The sequence below is a fragment of the Neopelma chrysocephalum genome, unplaced genomic scaffold (assembly GCF_003984885.1).
Source record: "Neopelma chrysocephalum unplaced genomic scaffold, ASM398488v2 Primary Assembly neopelma1_73b, whole genome shotgun sequence".
NCBI lineage: Eukaryota > Metazoa > Chordata > Aves > Passeriformes > Pipridae > Neopelma > Neopelma chrysocephalum.
The window spans coordinates 588817-603742 of NW_020897734.1; the positions used below are offsets into that span (position 1 = coordinate 588817).

The 14926-nt window shown below is 36.0% G+C and overlaps 1 protein-coding gene across 4 annotated transcripts in view; it reads right to left on the reverse strand.

Annotated features, from left to right (window-relative positions):
• Positions 1 to 1407: 1407 nt before the first annotated feature.
• The window catches only part of STAG2 (stromal antigen 2), a 76231-nt gene continuing 62712 nt past the window's right edge, over positions 1408 to 14926 (reverse strand). For 2 of the 4 annotated variants that reach the window (XM_027687117.1, XM_027687116.1), the window contains exons 23-34: positions 14496 to 14588; positions 12285 to 12459; positions 11740 to 11879; positions 10613 to 10714; positions 9713 to 9861; positions 9059 to 9187; positions 8539 to 8744; positions 7924 to 8113; positions 7725 to 7838; positions 6133 to 6259; positions 5813 to 5890; positions 1408 to 3331 (exon numbers count right to left, since the gene is read on the reverse strand). In XM_027687117.1, coding sequence (XP_027542918.1) covers positions 3308 to 3331; positions 5813 to 5890; positions 6133 to 6259; positions 7725 to 7838; positions 7924 to 8113; positions 8539 to 8744; positions 9059 to 9187; positions 9713 to 9861; positions 10613 to 10714; positions 11740 to 11879; positions 12285 to 12459; positions 14496 to 14588 — 1527 coding nt within the window. In that variant the 3' untranslated portion in view covers positions 1408 to 3307. The other 2 variants (XM_027687119.1, XM_027687118.1) reach the window with 2 other exon arrangements.

A 14926-nucleotide genomic window follows, 5' to 3' on the forward strand; every position in this document is an offset into this window, starting at 1 on the left:
GGAAATTATTGAATTGGTATCCTGAAATCCTGTGGTAGGACAAGTGTTTGTGTAAACTATGGGGAAACCAGAGAGGGGCAGATTTTAAAGAGGCAGTTTTTCAGTTATACAGAGATGAGAGGATATGGGGATTTACGAGCTCTGAGAAGCTACAGGAATCAGCAGCACACCAACCAAAGGAGAAAAAACCCCAAACAAACAAACAACAGCAATCACTAACTTCTTACATATTGTCTTTGGTTGTTTAATATCAAGAAATACTTTTTACAGAATATGTGAAGACTATTCCTTTGAAATTCATTCTGTGTCAGTACCTTCTCTGTGGCCTCTCTGCTAAACCAGAGGAGAGGCTTTACTTTCTCTGAATTGCTTGCTGTTTTCTACATTTTATCACATCTCTCTTCAAAACCCAAATTTCTTTCATTTACAGGCTTTTGTACCAAAATGGTATAACTAGAACAGACTTTACATTGTATAGTGAAGGTACTTTTCTTGCATTATAAACTTAGACCTACTAAAACAATTTTCCACAAGATGCTATTGAACTTACAGCAGGATTTAGAGACAGGAATGAACATTTGCAATAATAATAACTTAAAAAAAGAGAAAAAAAAAGCAACCCAAACCATACAAACTTACATTAGCAAGGATTAGAATTATTATCTCGAAGATTCTAAAATTACTGCTTTAAAAAGTCTTGTATCAGAAAGGAGTTTTCAACACCCAGCCAGAGGTGCTCAGTAGTTGAAGACAAGGGAATGGGGAAGAGATGTTTAGGGTTTTCCCCTCATTTCCTTGCTGTCTTGCCAATTAAGCTCAGAATGTTTCCCAGGTGTATGATAAATTTAAGGGATGGAAAGTCACATACACGTTTAGTGGTATTTCAACTGGACTCTGTACAGCATCTCCAATGTCTGAATCAAAAGCATTCTGAGTAATGTCAGATAAAAGTTAATAGGAAAAAGAAACCAACAGAAAGGCTATTGATACACCTTTAAAAAATGTAACACAAAAATAATTAACCACTGATTTCTTGGCATGTAAAAGTTCTATACAAATTTTAAAAATTTTATTTGCAGGTACTAACCTCTTGAAAAGCTCACTCTGTATTTACACTAATTCTTTTAACAAGTTTATCTCAAATTAAAGCATATTTAAAACAATCATGATTGCATTAACTTTTCTGCTTTAAATTATTACCCAATTAGTGCTTTATTCACATTTTAAAAACTTGTACAATTTATTACAAATATAAAACAGTGCAGTTTTTCATACATTATCCCAACTCTGAGACAAACACTTAAAAGACATGGAAAAAGATTTTGATTTCTATAAACATAACATTTGCATTACTCATACCCCTTTCTTCACTGTCCTCCCGTAACCCCGATTTAAAAAGATCAAACATACAACATACTGTAGGTTTATTTTTATTCAAAAAGTTACTGTCTCAAGACATAAATACAAATCAGAAAACAGTACAATTAGGACAATAGAATGTGGAGGACAACAGGTTAAGGTAAATATATAAAACATTTTTAGCTGGTTGAAAACAAAGCTGTAAGAACTGCTTTCACAAAGAAACACTCCTTCAAGAGTAAGAAAAATCAACTTAGGTTTAAAATCATATATACAGTCCTCTCAGCAGTTCTATTAAATGCAGTGGTGTGAAAAACAATATAGGCAGTACTTTTAGACATGAGAATATTTATTTATGTAAAATGAGTTAGGCAGATCTAGTTTTGAGTTTGTTGTTACCCCATGACTTAGTAAAATAATTATATTTTATCATGATCCTTTAGATAATCTATGGTTTTTGGCTACCACAGCCGAATGTTTAATTTCTGAGTCTAAAAACAGGAAGCCTTTTTGTATTCACCCATTTGGGGAGATTCTTGTATTGCAAGCGTATTAAGGCATGGAATGATTAAAATAATATACCTCAAGAACTGAGAGACAACTGACAAAAAATATACATATGTAATATAAGTTAATATTTCCTTTAAAATGATGTCTAGCTGCCTAAGCCTTGCAAAATGAGTCGATGTCAAAATGGCATAAATCCACTTTCTGTTTTAGACCAAATTTAATTTATTTGTGAATGGACACAAAACGAAGTTTAAAGCTTAGCTTTCAAAGAATATTATGGGTTGTTTATGAATTTCTATTATCCAATCTAATTTACATACAGAGGAAATGTACTGTAACCTGTTAGAAGTATCTTTAACCTGAAGACTGCTTGCAAAGACAGATAGATAAAACAATATAAAATACAAATTTAAAAATCATTTTTAAAGCATGAATTCTCATGCTCTTCTATTTTTAAACATTGTTAAACTTTCAATATATTTCTGAAACCTCATAATTTTAAGTTGGAATTTAAAAGTAAGAAAAAACTAAACAAACTGCGCAATTATAAAATCAGCACCAATTTATATATATATATAATTTTATTTAAAATTTAGATCCCTATTCCCACACTCTAATAAGCTGTATAATTTTTGTTTAGAATTTTTCTGCAAACATACTACAATAAGCTTCTTTTATTTGGAGACAAAATACAGTGGCACTACTGGAAGGAATTTCACAACATTACATTTTTCTTAAAGGACAAGCAAACTTTCAGGGTTGGTAATGGGCAAGCATGAGTGAGATCTGTTACGTTCTGGTAGCTCATAGTTTATGGACCTTTCTGAGAAGGCTAACATGAAGCTTTTGGAATAAAAGTGTGTTTTAGATTAAAAAGCTGTTAAAGTTCTGCTTTATGTACTTTTTTTTCCATGATTAATTAATACAAACCTTCTGTTGCTGAAGTTTGCATTTAATTGAAAATACTGACAACTCTTCTGGTTCTATCACTGTAAGAAAACCAATCCATCTACTATTTCAGTTCATGGATGTGAACAGCAATCCAGCAGAGTTTATGATTATTTAGTACAGCCAGCAAATGTATAGAGAGGGGCTCAAATCTGTACCAAACACCTCTCAGACTGTTAGAATAAAACTCAGAGGGAATACTTCTTATGATCCGGAAATAAACTGATAGCACATAAATAAAATATTGATTTGTTTTCCCAACAAAAAGTGTAGCTTATCCTCAAATTGTTTACTTGTCCTTTACATTTCTTTTTTTTTTTTTCAGGCAAACAAAACTGCCCCTTCAATGCACTTGATCTTGAAAGCATGTCATTCTCCTTAGAGAAAAATCTGTTCAGAATTTCACTGTATCTACCACAATTTTGTATTGAAAAACTTCCTCTTCCACTTAGAAAATGACTTCACCACTGATTTATTTGCTGTTCTGGTATTAAAACATTGACACCCCAAGAACCTAAAAAAAAAGTTAGAAATGGTGTCAATTTTTAGTCTACTACACATTTAACAAAAAACAAAGAAATTAGTATATGTTTTAAGATTAAGACACTTCAAGATACGTTAAGGCATTATAAGTTTATTTTTCTTCCAAACCAGATTCACCACACTTCTGATTTAGGTAATGATACGAAAAGGGCTCCTCATTAGTTAGAAATATTTATCTCACACTTCAAATTCATTAGATCCAGTAGAAATATGACAAAGCCTGTGTTTTAATTATTTTAGGTAATAATTGCGAAAGAATTTTTAGTTAGTTGCCTAACTCAGACTTCTTTGACAATGACATTCTGTTGGCCTGAACCTGAAATCAAGTGTGTCATTTCCAGCAACTAAACCTGGGACAAAACACCCCATGCACCAGTTGCTGCTGCATCTGTGACCATGGAAACCACAGGTCACCTCACAGCAGCCAACCAGGACACAAACTGAACCCTTCCTATGAAATGTAGCCACTCTGTCAGGAAGACAGTGGAAAAAAACCCAAACAATCATCAGGTAAAAAAAATCAAACAACTGTCCTTTGGGTCTGTGTGACTAAGGAAAGAAAAAGCTTTCCTGAAACAAAGAATCAGTTTCCACTTCCCTCGTGAAAGCAAGTGGGTATCACCACTGATATGCCCAAAAAAAAAACCCAACCAGAAGATCCAGATTTTGTGACTGTCCTAGCTTTTACAGGACTTTATAAAATCAGAAAGAGCCACTAGGGACTTAATTTTCCTGAATCTTAACACTGCTGTTCACTTTTATCTGTTTACAAACCAGTTTTTACTGTTTTTTTTCAATTAAATTCACTTTAGATGCATCATACAATGTAGCACACAGACAGAGCTGCCTCTGGTGCCGGCAATAACCAGGCACATCAAAACATGAGCAGATAGGCTAAAATTTTCATCATATACCACATGCATCTCAAAAAATTAAACTGCTTTATTACGCCTCGGTCTATTAAAAACAAGTGCAGCAACTCTGAGAACAGCGGACCTCTGAAATAACCTATGAGAATAAAGCAAATTAACTTTATTCTGAGAAGATTTTCTTTATTTTTCTCCTGCATTTCCCAAATTGGCTCTTTCCCGTCGAGCACGGAGGGGCTCCGGGCGCTGCGCTGCCCTCGGCTGCCCTCGCGCGGCCGCGCCCGGGAAACGCAGCCAGGGCCGGGAACCTCGCGGGCACTAAACCTGTTAGAGCGGCTCTTACAGAACTGAGAAGCTAAAAGCTTCCTGAAAGCAACGAAATGTACCTGTAGAAAGCCGAATATTCAGCACTGTCAGGCTAAAAAATGACTGACAATTATTTCACAAATCAACCCAGGAAAAAAATGGAGAAGAGGAAGGGAAGAACTATTTTAAATCAGAACAAGTGAGATACTTTCTTGGTGTTACTTGAGGAACAGAACACACGACAGCCAGACACACGACCTAACTGATTCATTATTACTGAAGCAAAGGCCTACTGGTACAAAATATATGGATTTGCATTTAAAACAGTATTTAGGACTTCTTTCTCCCATAAACAAGAACATGTTCACGCTGCAACAATACTGTAAAAAAAATACATAACCGTCTTCCAAATTCCACCAAGCTGTCCAAGATTCCCAGGAAGCATTGTTGTACTGTCCTCTGCTGGCTTGCTGCAGCTTGTTATTTCCAGTGTAATTTTGTACCAGCTACACAAGGTCAAAAATGGCTGCATACATTACAAGTGGTTCAAGACAGAAGGAATCCCTCATGCAGATTTTTAAAAGAGAATAGAGACTGCAGATTTATCAAGTCGGATAAAAGGGCAACTGCAAGCAGAAACTACAGACTTCGGATGTTTTGGACCTAAAACTTTATATGGAAAGAAAAAATACCTCTCATCTCTATAAACAGGTATCTGTATTATCTCCATTTTCTTCATTATCTTACTTATGCACAAAAGTAAATATGCCAATTAAAAAATATGGAAGAGTTAAAAAAAAAAAGAAAGAAACCCAACCGAAAAACCCACAAAACTCAAACCATCCAATGCTGACAACTGGTAATGACAACAGAGTCACTGAACTAAGCTCAGCACAACAGGAAATTTGCCTTTTATATTGTGTGTGCACAATTTTTTATTTTTATTTTTTTTAACTCTCTTTGCTATCAACCTCTGCGAGGGTCTTTTCCATACCAGATTTGTTTTCTCCTCAGACTCAAAGGCTTTTAGTTTTTACATAGCTACACATAAATATTAAGAACAAAAATCCTATAAACTTGCAAAGAACACTGACTACCTTAGAATTTATGAAGCTGAATTACAGCATAAAATATTTCTCCGACTGTACCAGTCTGCCAAAATAAGCTAATGAAGACAACCTGAAGATTAAATTCTTTCCACTTAAAATCTGAAGTAAGAGAGTATGGTAACCTTAAGACTGAGTTTACATTACTTTCCCTTACATAAGTTAACCTACCGATTCATCCATGATTGAAGCGGGGTCAAAGAAATCTGGTTTTAGTTCCGTTCTTTCTCTCCTGTTCTTTGATGGTGGCTTTAGAAAGCAAACAAAAAAACAGGTTAACTGTAATTTCACAAGAAAACCAGAGGTTTTACAGTGTAGTAAGAATTACTGACAGCAGCACAGAGCTCTTTAGCACAGCTCTCTTTAACGACGCAGAGAGCAACAAGAAGGATTTTTCTGTTTCCCCAGAAGGAAAATGTGATTCAAATATCTTACTTTAAAAGCAGAAATACAAATCCCAAGTCCACTAAAACCATAACTAAATCTCTTACTAGGTCTATGTCCATGGTGTCGAAATCCATGCCTTCATTAAGATCTTCGATCCGCCCTTCTGATGACATCATCACATCTTCAACAATTGGCTCCTCATCATCTTCCATTAGACTTGTGCCACGTCGACTGAAATGAAAAGAAAAACATTCTGTGTAGCACTAAATCAAGTTAAGTTTTATCTGAATATTTAAAAGGCTAATACTCAATAAGGAACTGCCAACAAATGATCATTTCTCTTCTATCTAATGGAATTAAGTAATTTAAAAAAATGCACAACTACTATTAAAGAAAGCTGGCATTTAACCAGCTAGAAGATACTAATAAGAGTGTGGGGGAATGGCTAACAAAGATAACTGAAGTGTGGTACATTGCTAAATGGGGATTCTGAGAGAATTGTTTCTGTGAGAATTGATAAGCAGATCTAAACCACACCTAATTTTGCACTTAATGCTCAAGTGAAAAATAACCTAAGTTTTACCACTTAAAATTTTTTCTGGCTTATGATAAGGCAAGGAAAAATGTGTTTGCAATAAAGTAGATGTGTAAAACCATTACAATATTCCCCCACAATCCTTCATCCTCTTTTCTCACAACTTCTACACACAACATCAGACCTTATGAGAAAAGTAAGGAGTCATTCTAATTTCACTAATTGCTGTCACTGTATTAAAGAAGCCACCACTGAAATTATGTTACATGAAGTACTGGTAACAGAATAATTAAAAGTAATTAGGGGAAAGATGTAAAGCTCCTCAATATATATGCCCATGGTTTTAGGGATTTTTTCTGTAGATCCACATAGTCCTTAGGAAAGCAGAGAACTTCTAAACCTAGTCTTCCCCCCTCAGCTAAACAAGTTCCGGAACATACTTTTATTAACATGCTTGTCAAAATGCACATGTGATGACTCATAATGAAGTAAGTGACACTCCAGTAAGAACGTATGACCTCTGAAGGACAACACTTGTTTAAAAACATTAGATTGTGTTCATCTTCATCCACAATATGGAGGACTTTGGAAGTGTTTTGTGTGTTTGTGTTGGCAAGTTCTACAAAAACTGATACTATAGGTCTCCTCTCAACTTTGGTTCAGTTTAGGTGAGACAAAGTCTGTACCAATTACAGAAATGCTGAAGACAGCAGCTTCTTTTAAAGGAATACTTGTACATTAAAAAGCAACAGAAATAGCAGATTAAGCTGATCAGAAACTTTCTGCTCCACATGCTGAACACCTATTTAAAAACTTGTTTGTAGTGTTCCATTTCTAAATATGACTCTGGAGTTAAGAACATATAAAGATGATGTTTCACATGTATTGATTGCATCTATCTGCTACAGATAACACTGCTCAACAACCAGTTCCCTTTATTACAAGGCTCACTACTATTCAATTTTTCTGGAATTTAAGTTCAAAAATAAGCAAGAAATACCACCTTCATTTACCACTGCTTTTCTAAGGCAACTTAAAATTTCAGGACACAGAAAAAAACTAGTCAAGAACTAGAACATGGATCCCTCTTAAAAGACACAGGTGTAACATTGCATTTAAACCCTCCCCAAACCACTGAAGGAACATTTCACTCTCACTCACATGGCGTGTTGCAAGTTGCTTCTCAGCTTGACGTAGTTCATCGCTGCCCTCTCCTGTTGTTGTCGCGCGGCTTCTTCCTGTTGCCTTTGAGCCAACATCCACGTTACTTGCGTGCTTAAAAAGACCATTATTCTATTTTAAACATGTACTGGTTTTGTGTATGAACACTAACACAAAGCAGACCTACTCATCTACGTACTTGTAATCGAGGGGAGCTTGGTGGTGCTCGGGCTGCATAGGATAGACCCCCATGTAATTCTCGTCAGGTCGCAATCGCTTGGGCTCCCTCATTATTGTGGAAGTCAGCTGAGGTGTCTGCATCATGACTGGTGTGTGCATCGACTGCTCCCTGTTCAGCCACATACTGTCACTACTGCTGCTTTCTTCAGCTGGAGGGAAATGCAGTAGAACATCAGTAAAGTTTTTTTCAAGCTACTCTAAAACTGAATGTTTATACACAGGTTACATGCATGTCCTTTCTGCTTACTGAGAATACTTTTTACCACGAAGTTTTACTTGTGCCTCAAAAGGCCTGGATTTATAATCACTGGCTGTAGTATTTAATATACTTTTCTATTCTGTGACTTAACACAGTGTAGTGCCCTTATTTCCTCTTGTGAATCAAGTGTTATTTTATTCAGACTCTTCACATGAACAGTTTTCCCACTACGACACAGACATGTACAGAAGTTATCCTGTTTTTAAAAAAATACATTAGAACATTCCAATACACTTATGCTAACAAACAGAGAACAACATGTATACTTTATATGAACATCTACTCTAGTAAATTTTAAGATGAGAAAAGTTCTACCTTCAGGTACTTTCCGCTTGCCTGTTGCTGGTTTTGTCTTCTTATTTCTTACTGTAGATCCTCGACTACTAATACCACTAATCACTGACATAGTATCATCATCCCCACCAGCTAGTAAAGAGTTTCTGTAGGACATGAGAGGAAGCCACACATCTTCTCTTCGTAGAGACATCTGAAAGGTCATGAACTTCTCCAAGTAAACATACCTTTAAAAGAAAAACATAATTACCAAGATGCAAAATATCTGTAACAAGATGTTAACACATCAATATAGTTAACTACTAAAATTAACACCCAGAGCTCCTCATCTAGTTAACAAAAAGGCCTGACAACAGCAAATCCACAATATGACTTCTGTTCATCCACCATAAAATGAAAACAACAAGGACAAAAACAATTTACCCTCTGTGATCATATTTGATTCCACCTGAGGTGAATACAATACACATAAATATTTATTCTGATGCATGCCTTTTGTGGTTATCATTATAAATATCAAGAATACTTTAAAAATACTTACACTGTTCTTTTGTCTTGTCTGAGAAGTTTGGAGGAGAACTCACTCAGGATATCAAGAAATGCCAAATTTAATGGTGGGTGGCTCTCACCTTGTGGATTAGGCTCCTTAAAAGCAAATTCTATGCCATCCCTAAGAAAAAGTTAAAAATTAAGTCACAAAAAGCACAAACAATAGAAAAAGTTCTAAGCACTGTGAGCTATAAAAACTGAACCCCTCTCGTTCATGTTATTAAAGCAATAATTTGTTGTTTCCATATTCTGTCCAAAAAAGTGAACAGTGAGTCTGGACACACTCTTTCTGTCATGCTACTTCTACTCTGCATTGCAAGTTTTCTGCACGACACCAACATAACCACCACTGACAGTGAAGTGGATCTGTTCTTACTGTTGTGGGTAAGACATTAAAAATACTTTTTCATTATAGCATCAACACTGCTATCATTTACAGGCTTAAACAATGATGCTGGAGAACACCAACAATATTTAACACTCGGGTTTTACTCACAAACAAAACTACAGTCATCTCAGTTAATAAATGGGCTGTATCATCTCTAGAGCTGATGTGTTTTGTACTAATAAACTCATTTTGAAAGACTGAACAGATAGTTTTCTGTTGTGTTTACAAAAATGGAAGTAATACAAAGCACACAATTACTTGTGTAACATAGCAATAGCTTCTCTTGTTTTCAACTGATCCAATCCAAACGTTAAAGCAAAACGTCGAGCAAGTTCCTTTATGCCACTGAATGTCGGTGAAGATCTGTCGAAATTATAACCATTTTCTTGAATCATTTCATTGAAAAGCTGTATGAAATGAGAAGGGAAATTCATGTATTTAAAGATTATGCCAAACTTTGGAGCAATACACACAGAGTTAAGCTGCAGTAAAAAACTATGTTTTACAGCTTCCCCCCCTTAATTTCATAAGATCAAGAGACAAACATGGAAGTTTAGGACAACTAAGTCAAGGCTATGCTTGAGAAGTTTGCACTTCAGAGTTAAACCTTGAAATGCACACTGTCCAAGCACACAGGTCTCCACACAAGCAAGCTCATTTACTGAAGAGAGCATTCAATCATGTTTTAATACCGAGTATGTGTGAAGCCCCTACCAAACACTGATATTGAATTACTAACACTTCCCATTAATTCTCAGGTTAAAAAAAACAAACCCAAAACCAGAAAAACACATCAAAGCAAAGCAAAATAAAACAAATCCCCCACAAGAAACCCCCCAATCCCCCACCACACAGGCAGGAAGTGTTTTCCCTTGGTTATCTGTTCACAAATAAGTAAACTGTTAGTTAAACTATTGTTTTAGACTTACGAAGGTGTCACAGTTATTAATTTTGTATTTATTGGCCTCTCACATACACTTTTCATAGCATAAGAATACTTCCACAGTCTTTCAAAGAGTTGTAGAAAATGTGTTTCAGTTTAGACCTATTTATTGCCACCTTCCATAAGAATTCCTTCATCAATACCTCACACTAGTTATTAAACAGGACGTGATCTACAGTGTGGAATTCATGCATAAAAATATTGTAAATTCTTACCTGCTGCAAACTAAGAATAAGTGTCTTAGCACACTGGATTTTGTCTATCTGTCTTGTTTTACTCATTGTTTCTTTAATAATATCACCATAGTCATTGTAATACTACAAAAAACAACAAAAGAAAAACATTAGGTTTCAATATTAGCTGAAAACATTACAACTACTGAATTCTTCTGAAAATAAAATCTAAGATCTGCTATAAAAAAAAATTGAACACTTCATTCTTGTTGTTCATATTACTTTAGAGGCAGAATGACCTATTTATCTTCAAGGCCATGACACATTTGTTAATGACACGTGCTCACCCCTTCAGGGTACAAGATTAGAATCTAATCTTTTTAGTAACTCCTGTAACTCTGGTGGGGAGTTTTCTATTTTCTCTGCTGAAAGGAGGCACCTACAGACAGCATCACAGCTGAAATTTTTCCAGTGAAGACAGTTGCCCGTTCAGTTCTTTAAGTATTTCAGGTTTAATAAAGATCCAATTAGTTATTTAGAGATTCAAAATATATGTAGGGCACTCAGACAGATAACAGCAGGCTGCCCAAATTTTAAATTTTTTAAGGTAATCACCAAGGAGCAAAGCTTTATCATGTTCACAGAATGAGAACTCATACTATTGCGCAGCTGTGAATCCCAGGAGCCAAAAGGGGTTTTTATATTTAAGAAAAATTGAAATAGATCTAAAGGTAACATGGGGAGAGTGGGACTCAAAACTTGTTTCTCTTCTACAAAGTTTAAACTGAAATTATTTGATTATTTTATTAGACATTAGAGAGGATCTCTGGGAGAAGATTCTCAAAAGGCCTGCTAAACTAATAACTGATTTAAAAATACACCATCAATCAGGATAAGAAAATAAATCTATTAAAAACAACATAAAAAATAATGAGCGAGTTTCTTTCCTCCCTCCCTACCACCCACACACTGGAACTGTGAAACTTATCTCAGTCATTTTTATCCCTGCATACAGAAAAAGAACTTTTAAGGGCCTACAACTCTGGAGTTTTGAATTCTTCACATTTTGAATCAGTTATCTTGTAAGGTAAAAATTAAATAATAATTTTAAAATCCACAGCTACTGTATTCTAGTAGTTTTATGAAGGATCACTAAGCTTCAGATTTACCTTCATATATTGCTTGAAAATGTCTGCAGCTGTGTTCATTTCCACCACAGTATATACAATGAGCTTACAGAAAGCTGCAAGTAGATTTCTTCTTTTGTGCAATGCTTCAATTTTGCTTGCTTCATCATCCTGCTGTCCATCTGGAAGAGTTCAGAACATGACAACTGTCAGGTTTAAAGGCTTCATATTTAAGCATTTAAAGATAAAAGTGATATGGCTAGTGGTCAGGATTCAGAAAATCAGATCTCAATTCTAGTGGCAGCGCACTTCATTGTGCACTGTCAAGTCTCTTCCCCGATATCATTGTGCCTATTAAACCAAACCTTTACTCTGATTATCCCACATGTTCCCAAACCAGCAAATGCTTTGGTCAGCTGCCGACATTTAAAAGCCAAACCTACCCCTGTGCCCATGCACAACCCTAAGTGACAAAAAAACCCCACACCAAAACACCACAAAACCCCACCAAAACCCAGAAATGCACAGGCAAATATATATTAATTAGAAGGTAAATAATGTAAAGGGAACCTAAGTTTTGTACAAACCTGCACTATTATTATCGTCATCCTGATCAATGAAGACATGATCTAAAATAAAACTGAGTAGTTCAGACTGCAATGAAGAATCAGGAGTGTAAACAAGTGGCTCCAACATGTCACGTCCTCCTGTCATAATCTGATGACTGAAGATCATCAACACATCACACAGAATTGTGAAAGCCTGTTAAAAAGAAACCTTAGTAAATACTTGCTTGGAACGTGGATTTTATTTAGAATAATGTATTTGCACTTGACAAAATACTTAGAGCCCAGCAATGTACACAGGCAATGAAGTTCTGAACAACTACAGAGGCCAACTGGAAGTCAAAATGTGCATAGCTTCTTGCAGCAGGTTCCTCTGTCAAGACTGGGTCTCCAAATAAAAATACTGCACAGATGAAGCCAACTAAATATGAAAACATTGCGAGATTAAAACATGAGGAGCCTGAAACTCCAGAATTCTGCCTGATGGATACTACATTAGGTCACTAGGGACACCAACCATAACAGTCTCCTTTTTGCTTTCTTTTTTTAAAATTGTTTTGATCACATTTGTAGAACATCTAATAGCTGAGGTCATTCAACCCCTTTAAATCATAATGTCTTATTTCCAAAAGTCCAACCACCTCTTTGTTTTGCTGGCTAACTTGTGTATCTGATGTCAGACTTAAATATCTGTACTCCACCTTCCTGGAAAGTTCAAATGTCTCAGTATCTGACACAGACTGACAGACACTCTTCAAACTAAACAGACCAAGGCAACTCTAATCTCTCAAGTACTTCCATGAACAGATCTGTTCTCTAACTCCTCAAAGTGAATATTACTAATTTGCCCCTTCATGACATTAGAGAAGAAAAGTGGAACCAAGGCTACTGTACCCTATGTGACAGGTACCCTGTGTAACTGGGTAGTTCTAGTTTCTAGAGCATTCACCAGACTGAGAGTTACACAGCTTTTTAAAGAGACCTACTCATAGCCTCAGTAATTTTTGTTACTTAGACTTTCACACCCTACACCTTGTGACTATTATACCAGATAGCTCTTTGACACAGAACATGCCTATTAAGTTTCAGGGATATTCTTGTTCTAGCAAGAGTTTCAAAAGCTGCAATTGTGAGACTCAGTGGACCAGATTTTCAACTTCAACCAGGTTATTATTATCTTTAGAAGCAAAGAGGCTCCTGGCTTTCCATTTGTTTAATTAAACCGTCTACCTAGAAGATAATTTGGTCCTTCCCCTACAGAGAGATACTGCCCTTTTTTTTTTCATCTTAGCATTCTCAAGATTGTTAAAGGCATTTACTTAGAATTAACCCTGATATCAGTAACCTGTTCTCTTCACTGGGACCTCAAACTCCTATGAGTGAAATGACCAAAGAACTATTTGACCACAGACTGGAAGAGACTCAGCCCCTTAAAGTATTTAACCTTTTCCTTTGACCCTGTTATCCTCAGAACAAGTGTTCCTCAATATGATGTCTCAATTCTTTTTGAAACACAACAAAAAAAAATACAGAGCAACCCCCAAAAACTTCATGTCAGCATTTCTGGGAGACGAGAGGGAGAGAGGGAGAGAGGGAGAGAGGGAGAGAGGGAGAGAGGGAGAGAGGGAGAGAGGGAGAGAGGGAGAGAGGGAGAGAGGGAGAGAGGGAGAGAGGGAGAGAGGGAGAGAGGGAGAGAGGGAGAGAGTTTTAGTGGTTCTTCAGTGGATAAGCACACAAATATAATTGTAAAAATGTGGGAATGTAAAAGCATTCAAAGACAGAACTAAAAAAATAACTTCTCTCAAATTGCTGTCCTTAACTCTACCAGTTTTGAGCCTGTGAACCCACAGTCAGCTCCCCAGGAGATGTGTGGGCATGAGCACACGGTAAGCAAGAGGTTTGAAATGGAACTCTTTCACTTGAACTTAGAAACCAGAAGGTTTCTACAGTGCACCTGCATAGCCATTATTTAAAGAAACAAAAAGCCCTTTGGAATAAAAGTTTTTGCTGCCTAAAATTACCAGAAAGAATCAAGTTTAAATTGATTCTCAAATCCTACCTACATTACCTAAGGAGGGCAAAGCATACAAGTATAGTGTGAATTCACACTCCAAGGGCCTTCAGCCTGAACATGCAGGACACACCACATTCCCACATAAGCACCAAAAATATCAGCAATTGCTTTAAAAGTATAATATTAGAAGACTACCAGTATAAACAACAGTCACTAACCTGTTCCTTAACAGCAGTGTTTACATTGGTCAGGTAGTGTTGACAGATTTGACAGAACACTCTCATCTGCTTCTTCAGACGTAGAAGATCCTCCTTCAAAGAGAATGATTTCATGTAACAGTTTTACTTTTTTGATTTTACAGTCACATTCAGTGCATGAATTTTCACAGAGTATTCCACCACAGACCTCTTGTGTAGTGGTAACATTCAAGTCTAGTGCATTATTCAAAAATCACTATTACAAAAAAAAAATAGCAAGTAGCAATTTCCTCACTTTGGTCATCCTGTGTGGTGCAAAACAAAATGGCAGTTGGGATGAAAACCACAAAGTTATTTACTAAAAAAGTAGTAACAAAAACCCTTCAAAATCAAACCAAAAAAAACCAAACACCTGCCCCCACCAAAAAATATTCCAGAGCATAAAGCATTTT